At 44.4% G+C, this 20,600-nt stretch overlaps 1 protein-coding gene across 1 annotated transcript in view; it reads left to right on the forward strand.

Annotated features, from left to right (window-relative positions):
- UBE2G2 (ubiquitin conjugating enzyme E2 G2) overlaps positions 1–20,600 on the forward strand; it is a 262,047-nt gene that overhangs the window by 116,874 nt on the left and 124,573 nt on the right. The window contains exon 3 of the mRNA XM_069225715.1: positions 17,230–17,275. Within this exon, the coding sequence (XP_069081816.1) occupies positions 17,230–17,275 (46 nt within the window). The remainder of the gene's footprint in view (positions 1–17,229; positions 17,276–20,600) is intronic.

Consider the following 20,600-nt stretch of genomic DNA (forward strand, 5'->3'; position numbering starts at 1 on the left):
TCTCTTACTACAGTAGTCTAAGCATGGCGGCATTGTTCAATTGTATTGTCTATTGTATGTTTTTTCCCTGCCATTGCCTATGTTTTGGCATGTCACTATATGGATGCAATAAAACTAATCAAAAAGATTTACAAAAAAAAATGATAAATGTTAGGAAAAACAATCCCCAAATGACACGTTCCATACCATCCTTTTGGCAATCTAAAATAAGCACATTTTGCACAAACAAAATAAACTCCAGGGATAACAGCGTCCTCTCCATCCAAATACAACTTATAGTTCCCTTGAACTTTAAAATTGTGTTCACATTCACTGTTTCCCACAAACACATTATCACACTCAGATCTTGCCATACAAATGCACAATCTTCCTTTGTGTTCCCAGCCTAGAGCCAAGGCAGCTAGGTTTCCAGCTAACTGATGTTCTATTTCTTCCTTTGTCCACTTATTTTGACTCCGGAAATGCTCATCTATCTGTAAACTGGCTTCCAACCCTCTTCTTCTGTCCTCAACTAAATTCAGGAATTTCTTCTCAACATCTGATAATATACAAGTTAAATTGTGTCGGTGTGCATAAACTGTATCTAAAGTGGAAATAGGTTTGAAAAATCTTGCAATTCTTTTTATTTCCAAGGGAACTGGACTACTGTTCAAATGGTCAATAATAGGGATCTCTGAAAGAACTAAATCATAGTTTGAAGCATAATACTGACAACGTCCTGTACCATAAAACAAACTCAACAAAAGACTCCACGAAATCCCATGTGTCACGGGAATATGATGATAGGAAGTGCCTTCTGAAACAGAAGCAGGCAATTGAGTACATACATAGCAATCCTCGCCTTCATAATCTCTACATATTCATATAATAAGCAGAAATATAAATTTGCAGCATAATCTCCACATCTAATTTACTGCTTTTCTTAGGATTAATAATTTTTGGGCAGTCGCTAGAAGATATCTTTTCTTCGAGAGGCCTGGTAGGGGAAAAAACTCCTAGTAAAATTGTTAATATTGCATAGGAAATGAGGAATAAAGCACCTACTAGGTATTTACATCTCTTTCTCTTGTTTGGCTCCATCACATCTTTAAAATCAGATCTATTATTAAGGAAATATGGGAGCAGCAAAATATTTCTTCCATGATTTCACCAATGCAAGCAGCAAAAGAAAGTTCAAAAGTTAATTTATCACCAGTATAAAATGTTTGTGGGTGTTGCCTAGACTTCTCTGTGTTCTTTTAAGTGACAACCCTCTTTCCTCTAGTGGGCCTCAGGAAATCTTCCAAACTTCAATCAATGAAAATGTCTCTAATCTGCACGCAAACTAAACTCATAGATGACAATGAAAGTTCTAGTTATAGGTGACTTTGGCGGTCTTCCTTGAAGACTGCCAAATCCGTGGACCCCAGAAGAACGCCAGTACTGGCGTTTTTTTTGCCCACCATATTACGGGTAGAGCTGGATTTCCGCCACACTTTGGGCGGAAATCCAGCAGTAGTCTTGCTGGCAGGTGGAGGTGCATGGGCAGTTCACCACCAGCCCGCTATGCCAGATGGACACCGCCCACCGTATTATGTGTAATAATATGGTGTGGCGTGTCCTGATGGCGGGGCGCTGCCAGAAGTGGAAGCGCACCTTCTTGTGCCTTGCAGGACGACCTCCTCCCCGGACCAGGTAAATTGATCGTCCAACAGGGGAGGGGGCTGGGGGTGTTGTGTGTGAGTGGGTGTTTGCGTGTGTGTATGCATGTGTGAATGGATGTGTATATGCGTGGATGTATGGGTGTGTGTATGCATGTTTGGATGGGTATGTGTGGGTGTGTGCATGCGTGTTTAGATTGGTGTGTGCATGCGTGGTTGAGTGCGGAGGTGAATGTGAGTATGGATGTGTGTGAGTGAATGCGTGTAAGTAAGTGTAGGTGAATGAGTGTATGCGTGGTGTGTGGGTGTCTGTGTGCATATGCATGTATGCAGGGAAGGGGGTCGGGGTATGAGGGTGCTGTACCTGGAGGGAGGGTGGGGGGGATTTTGTGCTTGCTGAAGGAGGGGAAAGGAGTCGTCTACTTGTGACAGGGAAGAAACTCCCTGTCACCGGTAGCCTTTCCGCCAGGGTTTTCATGGCGGTGCTACAATGGCGGAAACCCTGGTGGAAAGGCGGCTCCTAATAAGCCGGCGGTCTTCTGTGGACCGCCGAGTTGGAGATGCTCATCTCCAGCCCAGTGGGTCCGAACGCCATAGCGGTATGAGTGGAGATGTGGCGGGTTGGCAGTCTTCACTGCCAGCCTGTTGGTGGTGAAACTGCCACCTTTTCCCTGGCAGTCACGAGACTGCCAGGGCCACAATGACCACCATAGTTTAATCACAATGTACAGTTCATGGAAGTTCAGCCAAACCTGTATGTTGACTCCAATACTACCAGATTTCTTGATCTGTGTCATTAGCAAAGTAAGGTGAAGAATACCTATGACTAGGCACTCTTGTTCTTTTTGACTTTCGCAATTCCACACCTTTGTCTTCACTTCCAATCAGATCACAGTTCTCAGTTTCCTCAGCAATCACTGGTGACACATGCTTTTTAAGCAGACTCATTTTTCCTCATCTTGTCTTCTGGGCCAATGGTCTCCAGCTCCCACTCGCTTTCTTCCAGCACTCTTTCATTCTCTGGGGTCTGATTCTGAACCTGATTCTCTTGCCACAGAACAAGACTCTATTGTCTCAGCTTCAGAGTGAATCGTGACTTGCTCATGACCCTCTTTAACTTGATTGGGTGCTACTTCCAAATCTGCTTGATCCCGACAGCTTGGCTAACCTGTTCCAGTTATCTTCCTCTGGGACAGGTGCTGTCATATCCAGGGGACCCTGATCTCTGTGAGTATTGGAAGCATGGATGCAATTAGGAAGACCTCCACACTTCACAGCAGACGTGGTCATTAAGATCACTTGCTAAGGTCCACGCCACCGAAGATCCAGACATTTTTTCCTGCTGTGTTTCTTCACCAAGACCTAGTCGCCAGGACGAATGTCATGGCACTGTTCCTGTGGTAGAGAAGCTGTAGTTGATCCGACCTGATGATACACAGAAAGCACCACATCAGCTAGTCCTTTGTAGTAGTCTAGGACCATATCATCTGTTATATTCACAAGTGCATTTGCAGGTATCCCTGGCAGTCTTATCGCCCTCGTGGAGGGGGGGCAGTCCAGTCTTTCGATCAGATACACTCCAAAGATTCATCAACACGGGTCAGCATCAGGCCATTTCAAAGATGTTGAAGCACACACCTTTCCAATCTCGATTTTAGCATGCCATTCACTTGCTCGACAAGTCCTGAAACTTCAGGTCTCAAACTGCAATGCAATCTCTGTTCCATTTTCAGTGCTTCGCACAACAATTTCAGAACCTCATTGTTAAAATGAGTTCCTCGATCTGATTCCAAAGAGGTCAGAAAGCCAAACCTAGGTATGAGCTCCCTTAACAGTAGTTTGGCTATAGTAAGATTATCCTTTCTCCTAGTTCGGTATGCCTCAACTCAATAGGAAAAGATACACACAGTAACCAAAACATATCTCAGTCCGTTGCACACAGGCATCTTAACAAAATCAATCTGTAGCCTTTTAAAAGGTCCGCCTGACCTTCCAAGGTGACACAATGTAACTCCAGTTTTCTTTCCAACATTATTCTGTTGACACTCAACACATCGGTGACAGAGCACTTCAGCAATCAATCTGGAATTAGGATTGAACCAAGTCTCACCTTAGCATCCCTACCAATATGAGCAGGAACATGAAAATGTTGAGCGTTAGGAGGTAACATGCTGTTTGGCAACACTGGTCTTCCATCCATTGAAACCCAAATGTCATCATCTCTTTTAAAACAACCAGCCCTGACCCAAATCTGCTGTTCATCTTCAAACACTTCCTCTTGAAACCTTTTCACCTCACCCCAAGTATCAGCTGTTGTCAACAAAAGGTTAAAGTTAGTCTCATCCATTCCCTCATTTTTTAAATCACCATTAAAGGTACAGACATTATGGGCACAGTATCTCACAACCTTATCTGCATACCTATTGCCCGAAGTCACATGATCATCTCCAGAACAATGTGTAGGGAACTTGACCACTGCAACTTGTTCAGGCAATTGTTGTGCAGCGAGGAGGTTTTTCACTTGTTCGCCATTCTGGATCAGAGATCAAGAGGACGTCATAAAACTTTACTGAGACCACAGTTGTCCAAAGTCATGAACAACGCCAAAGCCGTATTGACTGTTGGTGAAGGTTGTCACTTTAAATTGATCAGAGACACAGCATGCTCTAATAAGAGTAATCAATTCGGCTACTTGGGCAGGGAATATTCATTGAATCCAAGAAGCTTTGACATCTCCAGACAAAGTACAAACAGCATAAACTGCTCTCAGATCAATCAATCAATTAATCATTCATTGGATTTGTAAAGTTCTGCTTCTCACCCCGGAGAGTATCCAGGTGCTGTGGGTTGTTGTTGAGAACTGGAAGCTTCTAGTCAAAGAGCCAGGTCTTGAGCTTTCTCCTGAAGTCGAGGAGGGAGTGAGTGGTACGCAGGTGGGGTGGGAGGTCATTCCAAATTTTGGCGGCGGGGAAGGAGAAAGACTGCTGCGACTGTGGCAAATTCTTGGGACTTGGGGGGTTGTAAAATGGAGTTCCCTGGAGGGCTGGTGGAAAGAGAATCTGTGGTTGATGAGACTGGGCCCAATGTTGAGGACGGCTTTGTGTGTGAGAACCTTGAATTTGCACCTCTTGTGCGCAGGCACCCACTGGAGAACTCTGAGGTGGGGGTGATGCAGGTCCGCCTGGGGGGGGTTCAGGATGAGTCTCGCTGCTGCGTTCTGGATGGTTTGGAGGAGGTGGAGGAGCTGGGCAGGGAGTCCTACATAATGGGTGTTTCTGTAGTCTAGTCTGCTGGCGATGATGGCTTGGGTTACCACGTTTCTGGTTTCAATGGGAATCCTTCTGAAGATATTCTGTAAAATGCTGAGGTTGTGGATGCAGGAGGAGGCCACTGTCTTTATCTGTCATTTGAAGGTAAGTTTGCTGTTGATGATGATGCCAAGGTTGCGGACGTGGTCAGTCAGGGTCATCCAAGCATGTGGGGCCACCTTGAGTCATCTCATGGGGAGGAGTTGTTTCTGAAGATGATCACCTCCAGCTTGCCCCTGTTCAGTTTCAGGCAGTTTGCTCTTATCCATTCAGTGACGTGGGTAATAGCTTTGCTGAAGTTGTCTTTAGGGGGTGGCGGGTCTTCAGAAAGGGAGAGCATGAGTTGAGTGTCGTCAGCATGTGAGATGATTTTGAGTCTGTGGGAGGGAACAGGCTCGGCCACTGGCGTCATGTAAGTGTTGAAGAGGGTGGGGCTGAGTGAAGATCCCTGGGAGATTCCCACATATGATGCTCTTTGGTTCTGAAGTGAATGGTGGGAGGCGGGCTCACTGGGTGTGTCCTCTGAGTAAGGTGTCGATTCATTTGAGGGTGTTGGTTCAGATCCCGATATGGTGAAGTCTGGAGGTAAGGGTGTAGAACATGGCTGAGAGGTCTAGGGGGACCAGGGCAGCCTTCTCTCTGTGGTCAAAGATGGACCCGATGCTGTTGAATTGCAGTGATTAGTGCGTTCTCAATGCTGTGGTTGGTGCAGAAACCACATTGGCAGATGTCCAGTACATTGTGTCTTTACAAGTCTTTAGTGAGCGGTTGGTTGATGGCTCTTTACAGAACCTTAGCTGGTAAGGGGAGTAGAGATATGGGGTGATAATTTTTGGGTTTTGCTGGGGTCAGAGGATTTTTTTTTTTTTTAGGAGTAGCTTGGCCTCTGCTTGCTTTCAGGCTTCAGGGATGGTGGCAGCCCTGATGGAAGTGTTGAAGATGGGGGCGAGTGAGCCACTTATGTCCTTCTGGCCCAGGTTTAAGATGTAGTATGGGCATAGGTTGTTGGGTGAGCCAGAGTGGGTAGAGCTCATGAGAGCTGCTGTTTCCTGGATAGATAGTTGCTTCCAGTCGGTGATCAGGTGGCTTGGAGAGTCACCTGGTGGGGTCAGAAGGTGGTTGATGGTGGTGGGTTGGGGGTGGAAGTTGCTGTAGATGGCTGAGATTTTGTCATTGAAGAAGTCGGCTACAGAGTCACAGTGGGTCTGGGAGGATAGGATGGTGTTTTCGGTGGCTACCGGGCTGGAGAACTCTGACGATCTTAAAAAGTTCCTTTGGGGGGTTAGTGCTTTCCTTGATGCGGCTGAGTAGGGTGACCTTTTTTCCTTCTCTGACGAGGAGATGATATTTGTTCAGTGCTACTTGTAAGGTGGTACGGTCTGCTTGGGCTCTGCTACTGTGCCATCGTCTTTCCAGCTGTTTGTATTCTCTCTTGAGAGGGCGGAGCTTGGGGGGGAGACCACCTTGCAGGCTTACTGTATCTTCTAGAGTTGGAGTTTCTTGATGGGATGACTTTGTTGGCGCCATTGAGGATCAATTTGGATACATAGTGGGCGTCCTGCTCGAGGTTGCCGCAGAGGATGGGTTTGCTAGAGTGGAGGTTGGTGGTTAATTGGGTGTCAGTGATTTTTTGTATTTTTACCCATCTGCAGAGGGGTGTGTATGGGTGTGCTATAAGGCTCTTCTCTGCTGGTTATAGAGAAATGCACCTGGAGGTGGTTGGCTCCATGTGAGCGCTGTAGTGTGAGAGAACTTAATTATTCGCTGCCTGTAAAGATGGGGTCCAGGATGTGTCCCACGCTGTGTGTGGGGCGGGTGACTAGTTGTTTGAGTCTGATGTTGCTTAGGTTGTCCAGGAGGTTGGTGGAGTTGTGGTTATTGGGATCATCTAGGTGGAAATTGAGTTCTCCTAAAACATGTAGTGTATTGAGTCGATGGCCAAGTGGTGATGAAATTGGTGTTGCTCTTGCAAAAGGGGGGGTGGCGGTGCCCCGGGGCCTTACGCGAGGATTCCCCTGATGGTTGTTCTGGTGTTGGTTTGTATAAGGAAGTTAAGGTGTTCCTTGAGGTGAGACATCTCTTCCTCGAAGGTGGTACACGGGATGTTGACCTTATGCATGACGACGATGCCTCCTCCATGCTTGTTGTGGTGGTCTTTGTGAATCAGCTTTTAGTCTTGTGGGGTGGCGCAAACTACCGCCCTTGTCTCTCAAGTATGAACCATCAATATAAAGAACATAATCAGATTCAGATAACAGTTCTTCTCGTATGTCTGGTCTCGGTTTGGTACATAGTTCAGTGACATCAAGACAATTGTGGTCCCCTTCAAAATCATTAGTAGTTTCCTGAGTCACTATTGGCAGCAGAGTAGCAGGATTCAAAATCCCACAATGTTTGATTGTTGCATTCTCTGTGGCTAATATAATCTGCTCATACTTAGTAAGTCGACTACTTGTCAAATGCTGTGTTCTAGTTCTGGTCAATAAAATCTTTACTGAATGAGGGACATACACAGTTAATGGGTGTCCCATAACAGTATTTTCGCACCTCTCTATGGTAGTGGCAAGCCTAGCTACTGATTTTAAACATCCAGGCAATGCAGAAGCAACAGGATCTAATGTGGCGGAAAATATGCTGCAGGTCTCTTAACATTTCCATGAGCTTGAGTCAACAATGAGAGAGCACAGCCTTCCCTCTCACTACAGAAAAGTGGAAAAGATTTGTTACAATTGGGCACCCCTATAGCTGGGGCACGAAAGAGACATTCTCTCAGCTCTAGAAACGCAACAAGACAATTGTTGTCGCATGGTACCAGATCAGCGACATCCTTGTGTGTCAGCCTCTATAAAGGCTCAGCCACCAGAGAAAAGTTGGGTATCCACTGTCAACAGTAACCCACCATTCCCAAAAACATCCTAACTTCTCTCTGTGTAGTTGGCGGACCCATTTTCAGTATTGCTGAAATCCTCTCTTATGACACCTTTCTCACCCCTTTCTCAATGTGGTGTCCAAGATATTGGATATATTTTTGACAATATGCCACCTTTCCTGAGGATACTTTGTCCGTTCTCAGCCAGGTGGTTCAGTAATGTAAAAGTATCCTATTTTTAAGCTTCTTGAGTATTCAGTGCCATCATAAGGTCATCGATATACTGAATCAGAACCGAGTTGCATGGCATAACCAAGGATTCCAAATTTTTCTTTGAAATATGATTGAAAATCAATGGTGACTCAGTATACCCTTGTGGAGCTCGGAACCTTGCCAAACCTGTTTCTGAGCCGGAATGCGAAGAGGCATTGACTATTCACATGCAACAGTATCGAAAAGAAGGCTGACCTAAATCAATGACAGTGAACCAGTCAGCCTCACATGGAATCTGAAAAAATATTACAACTGGATTCAGTACCACAGGTCACTAAGGGACAACAATATTGTTTATTTTCCATACCATTTGGTTTCTGAAGACCCATGATGGGAGAGTTACAAGGTCTTCCCATGATCTCCTTCAGAATTCCCTGCTATATCATGGACTCGATTACAGGAGTTATTCCAACATTTGTTTCAGGGGTCAAACTATATGGTGGGGTTTTCAAAAATTCAGCATTTGCTTTAACATTATTCCGGACAGGTTCTACAGTTTTTAGCAGCCCGATTTCTTTTCCTGAAGAATCCCACACTTCACATTCAACAGTTTCCCTCAAATCTGGAGGCAAATAGTCTGCTGTTAACAAAGTCAATGAGGTACAATACGTTTCACTTTTCAGAAACTTAAAGGCAGCGTCCTCGTCTTGGGTATGAACTTCTATTCTTGCTAGGGTACAATAGATGACACAATTTAGTTTTGACAGTAAATCTCTTCCCAGGTGATTCACTAGACTGCGATCACATATTGTAAACTTGAGCTTGTCTTTAAAAGATCCTATTTTTACTGTAGCAGTTTCTTGAAGTGTCATTTGTTTATTCTCCACACCAGCAACTTGGACTGTTTTTCCTCAAAGGGGTAGGATTGGGACTTCTACTGTTCTCAGAGCAGAACGGGTAGCACCAGTGTCAACCAAAAATGACACTGGACGGCCATCCACTTCACTATCTATGAATGGTCCGCTCTGGTCTACCTCTAAGGCTGCGCCAAGTACTTAGTCTTCCTCCCCTCTCGGGCACCTTCAGGCTGACTGGTCAGAGCCATTTCTTTCACCTGTATCCAACAAAGGGAACTGTTGAAAGAGATTATTATCCTGTACCCCATTTGCATTTATCATGCCCTGGTTTACATTCTGGCTCGATCCAATGGCATTCTGCTGTGGCATCAGGTGTTGGGGGACTTACATCACCAGAGCTAGGGCACATTAAAAATCTGGCACCTGGGTCTTTGGACACCCTGCATCTGATTAGGATTGTTATTATGAGAAGGCACAAATCCTGCATTTTGGACCGGATTAGCCAGAATTAAACAACATTCCAGTTTCCAATTTCCCAGCTTTTTGCAGAAGTGAAAAGGAGTTGATCTTTTTAGACTATTTACACCCATTCCTGCACTAGGGTCAATTGTGACTCCTCAAACTCTACCTTGCATTGGATTCTGTTGCTGTTGATATACACCTTGCTTTGCACCGGCATTGTTCACAGCTATGGGCATCTGGCTAGTTCTTTGAGCTGCTTTCATTTGGGCAAGCATCAACTTTTCCTCCAACTTTCAACTTTGTCATGAACTCTTGATATTTCTTCATCACCAACAGTGAAGGACCCTTAGTTACTACATTCCTAGTCGGTTCGGTCTCAGGCCAACAAGCAGCTATTTTGCAATCTGTTCACAAGTCACTCGGAATTGCAATGTCAAACAATGTATTCAAATCAATCCACAACACCTGTGAAATGTTCACAAACCTTTTGACCTGTCAATACCATTCCACTGGCTTCCCTCGCAACTTTGGGAAATCATTTGTAAATGATGCAAGATCACTTCAACTCTATGGCACAAGAACATAACCTCCACCAGGCATTTCCCTCAAAGGGAAGGTTGTAACACATCCCTATCTATAATTGGTGGCGGTTCACTGAAAGGTTTCATCACATCTTTCTTTTTTGCCCATTTGTTCTCACTTATCTAATCTAATTCATTCCATTTCCTAATGTTCTGAGTCAGTTCTTTAATCTGACTGTTTAATCCTGGAGTTGTCATATCAGCAATGTCTTTTTCACTGAAGGGTACTCAACAGCTTATTTGCAACGCCTTGGGTTTATTTAAGTCTACCTCATATTTTTTAGCCAGTTCTACCAATTTATCATGACATGAACTTGGCCTGCTCGCTTAGTAATGGAAGTGTTCCCTGACTCACTTCTGAACTATTACTCTCCTTAGGTAGGGTGTTTCCATCAACTAATTGTACCCAGTCATGTATCTCCTTCTCACTAATGAATCATGTCACCACAGGAATTTTAGGTGTGGAATCACTTCCCTGAGCACCATTTCCCAAATTCAAATGCGCTTCCCATGCAAAAGTATAATGTGCAGGTATCTTCTGATATATACCTATCAAATGTGCATCCTGACATATTCAAAGTCGTATTTGCACTCGCTCCACATGGAGTGCTAGTGAGTGTTGGAACTAAAGCAGCAAACTCCCTAACGTCTGAAGTATTTTGAACTCCGCTCTGCCTTTCAGCATTATTGGTTACAAATTGTACGTATTTCTCCTGGAACCTTCTGTTTTATACATAGGAACTACAGGGCCTATAGTAACTGGGACTGTAAGAACATCAACAGTAGTCACTGTAGGATCAACTGGGACACATTCTCTCAAACCTTTGCTTCTTAACTCACAGTGTACGCTAGTGGAAGTAACTCCCACAGGACTAGGGGATCATCTTAGTTGGAGCAGTTGCGATGTTAGTTGGACCACTACGACCAACAGTCTGATTTACACCTCTGTCTCTAGCTTACTTATATGGAGGTGGATGTTCAGAAAGTAACGCATCTAAAAGACTGTCTCCAAGCCTTCATCGCTGTCTACACTCATAGCATCAGGCTCTTTTTATTTCTGAGTCAATTTCTTTTCCCCTTCTCCCTCAACCGCATCTGTCCTCAAAACTGGATGTAATCTAACTCCTTCTATCATGTCAGTTCTCCACCTTCTCTGCTTGGCATCTCTTCTAGCATCTGCATAGTACGCATAGCTTTCTTCACTCTGCCCTAATATTTTTCTTTTTCTCTGTCTTGAGCAGCACGTTCCCAAGCATTAAGGGCTTCACATTGTGCGGGTCTAGGAGGTAGCTTCATTTCATATCACACTCTCCTCAAATTTTCAAAAATTCTCAAGTTTAATGTGCCATATTGTGGGAATCTCAATAGACGATCCCTTTCTGTGATCTTGTACCATTGCCCAAGCAAAACACATATAATGACCTTGAGTACCCTCCGGAGGCACCACTGCTCCCTCCCTACTGGGAATATGAACATCTCCTCTAAGCATATCTCGTATAACTTTAAAGCATTTAATGTTTCAAATTTTTCACAATGTTCCAGTTCAATTAAAAGTAACACCGTATCCACAATCCTTTGCTCCCACACAACCACCAATTACAGCGTGGCACGCTTTGACGTTGCCCACCAATAGAAGCCCAGTACCTCCCCAACCAATGTATACCAATGTGGCACACTGCGACATAGATCTTGCTCCTCTCAGCAGTTCCCCCTCTTTACAATCTGCACGCACAATTGCTTTGAGATATCACACACATACAAAATACAATACAAAAACCTTTGTCTGCTTCGCTAAAGAATGAACAGTTTCAATTACACCAGAAAGTTTACAATCGCTTCTGGTATGATATAATAATTTATTGTACAGATAATAAAATCCAATACAAATAAGCAAAGCAAAAAAAAAACAATAAGTGCCCTCACAAACTGAGTTCAAGCTAAAAGCACACCATAAATTGTGCATGCAACATATTAAAAGACAAACCACCCAACCCAGAGCCCCACATAAAACACAAAGCAATGTACATAGGCACAGCCCTAAAGTGTATGGTGCATAAAATAATAATTGCACTAAACGTCAACATATACTGTTAGAGTACCTCATCCTAACCAATAACGGCCAAAATGGCAAGAGCATGGAAGAGTTCCAACGAAACGTGTTAATTGCTCGCAGTGCCATTAAATTTAGATTGTGCAATTTTAATACATTTGGTCAGTAACACATTTAACATTGGATTGCCTAGGTCCAGAGACTCGATGATTGGCTGTCGACAGGAGCGGATTCCCAATTCATTCCATTTATTCCAGAGCAAAAGTCTACGCTCCTTTAATAAAGCTGGACACAGGCAAACCACATGATCAATGGTTTCATCCGCATTGCTACAGCCTCTACAAGTCACACTGTTCCCAGGGGGTAGCTGCCATTGGGATAGGTGTTTTAAAAAAAAACAATCACCCATCCTTAGGGCCAAAAAGGCCTTTTTCAACCAAAACCCGTATGTACAAGCGAAAGAACTGGAGGACATACCTGCCTTAAAAGAACCAATTACTGCCCTGGCATGCTTCCGATGGACAAGAAGAGAACGGTCTGAGTAATAAGAGTACAGTTGAATAAGCCTTTTAATCTCTGATTTAAACAAGGAATAGGGAGGATTGCTTTCCCAAAGAGCCCCTATATCCAGTCGCCGTTTACATTCAACCAAAAATTGGGAATAAATGCACTTTGGTTTTAGCCCACTAATTTCTTGCCACAAGACTGTCTCCAGGTGGCCGTCCGAGGCCTGACGCAGTTTGTAACACAGCTTCAGGAAAGCGCCAGCGCCAACTGCCACCAAAGCCGGAAGCCCGAACTCTAGCCGTACCTGCGCGGGTGATGCCAGATGCGGAACATGAAAGACTGTTTTATAGATTTTATTAACCAACCTATTTAATAGGCATGAGCCTTTGCCCAACAGAACTTCTTGACCATAAGCCAACGAAGAGATAATCTTTGCTCTCATGACTTTCATTAGGGGCAGGAGGGTTGGCCCCTTTAAAACTTTAGCCAATTTAGAAAATGCCACCTGCAGGGCCACAGCTTTAAGTTCGATTTCCTTCTTATGTTTAACAAAATTGCCCCTGGTATTTGTAGGACTGGTCATAAACAATGTTTATATGGTGTTTATAGTACCAGCTGAAGCCTGAGTGTTTTTTCCTCCCAAAGGGGACCACTTTTGTTTTCAACAAGTTAACTTCTAATTGGTTTGCGGAAGTATACAGCGCAAGTTCGTTAAGCAACCGTTGAAGACTGATCTTAGTACAACTAAACAAGGCTAGATCATCGGCATAAAGCAGGTGACTAAGCCTGAAGCCACCAATCTTGGGGAGATGAGAATTGATGGCGTCATACTGTCATATCTGCAATAAACAAATTAAAAAGAAGAGGAGCAAGTACACAGCCCTGTTTCACACCACGGGTGGTAGGAATTTTCCTAGATAGGGAGCACCCATCGCCAAGCTTAGTGCGAACCCAGGTATTAATATGGAGTTCAATAATGGCATCCAGGAGTACTGAAGGGATGCCCCAACTTTGCAATTTGGCCCATAGGGACAGATATCCAGGTGTTAGAGCAGAACCACCCACCCGTAATGGTCAATGGGGGAGGCTGTGCAAAAGAGTGGACAGCAACCAGTACCGGTTGGGAACCCCCTTAGAACCAAAGCCAGTGTGGGAGGTACCATTAAAAATGGAGGAGCCACCCAGGGCACCTTTCAAGATTGAGTATGGTTTCGAAGCTGTGGGAGCCATCAAACATTGAGGTTCTGCTAGTAGCATAGGATAGCCAGACACTTTAAAGGGAGTTATTGTAATACCCCACGAGCAAAATAAATCTTTCCTAGCAAGAATAGACTCCGCTATTGTGGCAGAAATTAGTGTGACCAAAGTAGAGTCTCTTGGATAAGGCCCCCTAGAGTCCAAGAATTCAATGGACACAATGTCCTTAGAACCGATGTAGTTGAGATCCGAGATAGCGTTAAGGAGTCTTAAAATATTCCTCCTGTTCAATATGTTGTGGGGGCCCCTGGAGCAGTATCCTGGGGTAAACACAAGTTTTAAAACTGAGCATTCCACTAGAGTCATTAGAGGATGCATGGGAACTGGAAATTGTGGCTGTTCCTCTACATTCTGTAGACCTGCAAGACCCCCCAGAACCAAATTTTCAACAGGGACGGTCCGAAGGCTTGGTGGCAGGATTGCAGGAGAACTGCTTCTGTTGACAGACGGCAATTTAGAGGAATTGGGGGAACCAGGATCCAAAGCATCGCCATTCGTATTCCCGTGGACTGTTTTGGATTCAGGCTGTGACAAGGCCAGCAGAACCTCCACAACCCTGGTACGGGGCTGCCGAACCCAACACACTACCAGAGTTGCATTTCTCACCTGGAACTAGATAGTCCTTAAGAGGAGAATTGGTTTCTTGCACGGTTATTCCCACCAAGGGAACATTGACAGGCACAAGCTGAAGGGGACTGGGAAGTGAAGTCACCCTCATCTTGGGACTGCAAAGGCAGCTGCACCTCGGGGTGAGCCGATGGTCGGACATTTATCAGAGATCCTTGAAGGGGTTGGCTCCGCCTGCTGAGACCTCGACCTGCAGGGTAACATGTAAATCAGTACAATTTTCTCTCTCTGCACTAAGATCTGTTATACCTATTTGTCTCACACTCACACAATGTAAGTCTCTATTATAACCATGCCGTTGACGACATCTCACAATGAACACAACCACTTAGCAGACAATATAAAATGGTGTCTTCTACACCTTTTAAGCTATCCCGGGATCTTAGGCCATGTCAGACCCAATAACCATTTCAACGTCTCTATAAATCACAACACTTATACAACATGCAAACATCTCGGCAAAACACCATCCAATTTCACAATCACCGCAAGTTAAAAGCAAACTGCTGCTCTCCGCAGCCCTATTAATACTCACTCTTCTGCTGCCAGTTCAACTCTTTCGATCCTCCGCAACTTCACGGATTCTCAGTTCTCGACATAGACACTAGAGTTTGTAATCTGGGAACTAACCAATCTATAGCCTAATTCTGGTTCTCCTCATTTCGGAAAGAGAACCATCCTTGTTTGCTGCCATCTGATCTAGCACGGGCCCTAGCTCTTTACCTAGGGTCAGATGAATCTTTCTCCTATGTTCCGAGGAATGAAGAGATGATTTTACCAAATCATTCAAATCAATTTCAGTGCAACTCAATAATCACACATTTATCCTCAGAGTTCAAATTCAAGTTTCAAAGGGCCTTATTATAGACTCAAAGCCAAAGTAACATAGGTGAGTCTCAAAACCATAGTATAGATATACAAAATCACCAATAGAGAATTAAGGCTTTGCACAATATTAAAATGCAGCAACTTGTAAAAGAGCAAGACTTCAATAGCAATAGTGCAGAAGATCAGGAAAAGTATCTAATGTCTGGTTTCTAAAATTAAGTTCTCTTGCCTAACCACTGAATCTATCGCCTAAACTATTTTAGTACTAAAGGAATATCGGAGACAGGTTAACAAACTGAACTTCAGTAGAAGATTCTGTCCAAGAGAGGTGCGGTGGCATGAAGCCACATAGAAAGTATGATGTCTGTACCTCAAAAGGATCCGCTCTTAGTGAGGGGCAGAAAGCCTCTGAATCTCTTGCCTTCTAAACCACACTTAAATCTTAGTTTTTCCAGGTGTGAGGACATCATACCCAAAACTCTTATTTGAAAAACAAAACTACAAATCAATTTTAAATAAGACTTCAGTATTTTGAAGCCTTGAGCACTCGACTTTGTTACACCCATGCATTCAGGAATCTCAAAAGCTATGGCTGCAAATAGCAGGATTCTCTTTTTGTCCTGTAGCGCTTCGCTCAGACTCTCTTATCTAACGTGAACAGTAAACTTCTTCTTAATTTCAGTACCTGCGGCTTTGGAAAAACAAGCTTTCACGTTGAAGATAAGAACATATAAAAAGAATGCAGCCTTCACTCCGCCCAAACTAAAATGAGCATTATTACACTTTTAGTTCAAATATGTTTTAACTGTCTAACTTGTTGAATATAAAATAATTATAAAAAATAACATTTCTAAAATACCATAACATTAACATAGCTGCAAACGAGCATTAAATGTGGCTTACATGACACGTTAACTTTCATTGTGCAGTTTTTACCAGTTGTGGCTGGTGACGGGGCAAAGTCGCCGGGCGGGGGTGGGTAGAGGCACAAAACATTGCTGCTGTTCTGGCTCCACTCACTATCGGCGCAGGCTCCCAGACTGCCACGCTGGCAATCCTAACCTTGCTCTCATGCTACTGGCAGCATGAGAGCAGCGTCCGGATTGGCCTTAGCACCCTCAATTTGCGCTCCCAGACAGACTTGTAAGCCTGTGCCTGCTGTCTCCAACCCGGCAATGCAGCTTGAGTTGGAGACAGCTCAGTGTGCATGTTGGTTTGGGCGTTCTGAGACAGCCGGCCCAACCCAATATGCACACTGGCAACAGTGCACACCACTTCCCATGGTGCCTGTCATCCCCATGGCCCGCCCCCTAGAATATCAAAACTATAATAAACATAGTTAATTATCGTTTTATTTTTCTGGTTTTTCAGCTGCTGCTGCTGGCAGGAGGGGGAAACATAATGGAGCAGCCAAGTTATGCTGCTTCATCAAGGTTGCGTTTCTTAGAACGATAACAACGGTATAGAGACATTGTGAAAGGGTGGCGTGAGGAGGACTTTTGCACCATCACTGTGTGGTACCTTTTGCACAATTTTATTGCGTTCTGTAAATAACAGTGCTGCGAACTAACACGTTAGCCAATAACTGCATGTTAAGTAAATACATTTTTACTTGTGGTCGTGCCAGCGCTAAATCGCAGATTCTTCGTCCAACGCGTGATCGGAGTTTTAAATCCATTGCCTTTCCCCAGCCCCTCTTTCTAGACGACTTTGGTGCTGCAGTGACATCCAGTGGTGGCTTAAAGTATTACATCGGATAAGGTCCAAAGAAGCCTGACTGTATACTAAAGTCGATGTGAGCTTCAATAACAGGAACATAGAAACGTGGTACCAGTCAATAACGATCTGTGTGCAAAGAGTTGCACCAGTGCCTTTTATTTGGTATTGTTATGAAGGAAAAGGGCATGGACGTAAGCTGAAACTAGATCTCTAGCATGAGAAGGACTTCCGAAGAAAATGTGTTTAAAATGAATGCGTAAACAAGTGTAGCAGAAATCTTGATCTAAAACAATTTTCTTTCTACGTTTCAGGCCCGATCAATGAAGAGAATTTCTTCGAATGGGAAGCCCTGATCATGTGAGTTTTCTGTGACTGTGTCTGTTGCTATGGCAGTCTTTGCTATTGTAAGTCGCATGTTAAGTCTCGTCTACGGGTTGTCTCTGGTTCCTACTCATCGCACAGCTTTAAGTATGGTTAATGTTCAAATTGCCACAGCCTACATTTCTCCTTGCACTCGCCCTTTCTTCTTGCACCCATGGCAGTGAGGTTTTCTTCCAAATGTACGGTGACCAGATGTCCGGGATTGGCACGGACAGTTCCGTTTTTTCACCCAATGTCCCCGCAGATTTCTGTAATTTGAGCTCACGTCGCGGTTTCAGAGAGGGGCGACTGAAATCAGAGGAAGACACGTTGTGTGTTCCAAGGCAGTTCTAGTTATCAGATCTTATTTGAAAGCAATTTATTTAAACAGGTTAATACTGAGTTTAGCATTTCAATGCCTTAAAGCCTCGTTGTCTGTCTTGGTGTTGATGAGCGCGGTCATTCGATACCCATCGTTTGATATAAAATTATACTTCTGCTTCTGTGAAATGTCCCGGTTTGTTTTTTCCAAATTCTGCTCACCCTATTCGCATTGCTGTTCAAATTGTCAGGATGGTTGTCACTTGCGACTCAAATCCTTCCATTAAAGAACACGAGCAGTGTTCTACAACAATTTGACACATTGGGAGGGTTACTGCGAACAGAAAAATGGCTTAGCAGTAAATAGTGTTGTTTTAATATGTCTTTACAGCACTAAGAATGTGCTATACAAGTTGATGCACTCGAAGTCTTGTAGTATGTATCTGATGATCTCCAGCAGTGTGAAATATTTTGAGGAGAGCAGCATAGCACTGTGCTGCAGATATAGCACCAACTATAGATTAATGGATGAGTATTTTGTCATTTTTTATCAAGATTAGGTGATCTTTATGTGAGCCCTCTCCAGTAGCCAAAGTAATTATTCACAGTTAATCAGTAGGTTTTTTCAGTTTTTTCCCCTCTGAACCATGGTCTATTGCATTGAATTGTGTTGTCGCATTTATATAGCGCTTACTACTGTTATATGAGATGTTCACGTGTTCAGTGCTTACCCACATTGGTCGCATGCCACACCATGCAGGAAATGTGGTTGGAAGAGCGTTAACTTTGTTTAGACCCTTTGTGGGAAGTGTTTTCCTGTTGTGTATGAGTAACCAGAGACGTGTTCTTAATTTGTCTTTGGGTAGAGAGCATAGCAGTGTGATAGATGAGGGGCATGAGAGGCAAGCATGCAGTTTACGTTTCATAGAGTGCCGGCACTGTGAATGGCTCTGCAGGTCCCATCATTAGGGTTATGATTAGTTTTTTACTCTCAGGAAACACTTTTTATACTGTCCTTTGCAAGAAGCAGTCCACTCTGAGACTCTCAGATGTTGTATATCTGGGAGATGTTGTGTTATAGTTTTATAGCCAGAGATGCGAAAGACTGAATCATCCTTTTTATGGCTGTTGTTAATATGTTCTCAGCTAGATGTCAACTAATCCTTGCAATATATAACTAGTCGAGATATGCAGATGTCGATTATGTTAAAGTCCTGCAGTGGACAGCAGCTGTCTTTAAGCAAACACCGGTTAATTTGAGCCAGTGGTTGCCGGTGGGGGGCCACCAGCACTTATTTTTCCTTATCAATTTTTTTTTCGAAAGCAAAAGAGTGAAAAATGCACAAAGTGGAAAGAAGGAGGAAGAGAAGATGGGAAAATCATCACAAAGGGAGAAAGCAGTAATTTGAAAGAGGGAGGTAAAGGGGCACGGAGTGTCTGACAGTAGATTAAAGAGGCCTGTGGTGGATTAAGGACTACACAGCCTTGGTATTCAGCGCTCTGTGTCGGCCGCAGGATTCTGAGCAGAGCTTTGTGCACCAGTACTTATCTTCTACAAATAAAACACTGTAGACAAAAGCATGCCTGTTTAATTGATATCAAGTGAAAAGTTATAGTGGGTTGGCGGATTACACCCCAGTCATATAGGCGACATCACCTGAATCTGTCCTCACATTGTTGTCCAGTTTTGATTGCTGTGAGTCATGTATATGGTGGAGGTAAATAAACATTTCAGTTGTTTGCCCGGAAAAGATACCTAGAATTTATCTTGAAAATAGCTTGGTTTCCACCTCTTGTCTGAATTTCATCTTCTTTTGGACATTCTTCTAGGCAAAAAGTTTGAGTTTTACCCACTTGACTGAAAAAGCAATGTCTTGTGGATTTGTTTTTGTAAGCAGGGATGATGAGCTGAGGTGATAATCTGAAGTGCAGTGCCCTGTTTTGTACATTTTGTTTAAACTTCACGTGTAGGTATATGTATCTTTTTCCCTGAGGTTCTGTGACTCATGGCAAGCACCCTGAACATTGCTACGGTTAGTCAATCAATATCAATCAATCAGTAATTTGCTAAGCGAGCTACTCACCCGGAAGGGTCGCAAGGTGCTGGGGGGGGGGTTGCTACTGTTCGAAGAGCCAGGTCTTGAGGCGCATCTTGAAGGTCAGGAGGTCCTGGGTCATACGTAGGTTGACGGGGAGGGAGTTCCAGGTTTTGGCGGCAAGGTGGGAGCAGGATCTGCCGCCGGTTGTGGTACGGTGAATGCGGGGGACGGATGCAAAGGCGAGGTTGGCGGAGTGGAGCTGGCGTGTCGGGACGTGGAAGTTGAGACGCTCGTTGAGGTAGGCCGGTCCGGCGTCGTGGAGAGCTTTGTGGGCGTGGATTAGGAGTTTGAAGACGGTCCTTTTGTTGACGTGTAGCCAGTGGAGAACTTTGAGGTGGGCTGAGATGTGTTCGTGGCCAGGGAGGTTGAGGATGAGTGGTGCTGAGGCGTTCTGGATGGCTGGAGTTTCTTCTGGAGCTTTGCCATTGTTCCTGCGTAGAGGGCGTTGCCGTAGTCCAGTCCGCTGCTGACGAGGGCGTGGGTGACCGTTCTTCTGGTTTCCACGGGAATCCATCTGAAGGTCTTGCGGAGCATTCAAAGGGCGTTGAAGCATGAGGAGGACGAAATGGCGTTGACTTGCTGGGTCATAGAGAGCGAAGAGTCCAGTATGAAGCCGAGGTTGCGTGCGTGGGTGGTTGGCGTTGGGGCCGACCCCAGAGTGGCAGGCCACCAAGAGTCGTCCCATGCTGATCTGTTGGGGCCAAATATAATGATCTCTGTCTTTTCCGAGTTCAGCTTGAGGCGGCTTTTTCATCCAGTTGGCGATGGCGTGGAGTCTGGTGTGGAGGTTGTTCTTAGCGTTTGCAGGGTCCTTCGTGAGAGAGAGGATGAGCTGATTGTCATCTGCGTAGGAGATGATGTTGAGGCCGTGGGATCGGACGATGTTGGCGAGTGGAGTCATG

This window comes from Pleurodeles waltl, chromosome 3_1 (genome assembly GCF_031143425.1).
Source record: "Pleurodeles waltl isolate 20211129_DDA chromosome 3_1, aPleWal1.hap1.20221129, whole genome shotgun sequence".
Taxonomy (NCBI): domain Eukaryota; kingdom Metazoa; phylum Chordata; class Amphibia; order Caudata; family Salamandridae; genus Pleurodeles; species Pleurodeles waltl.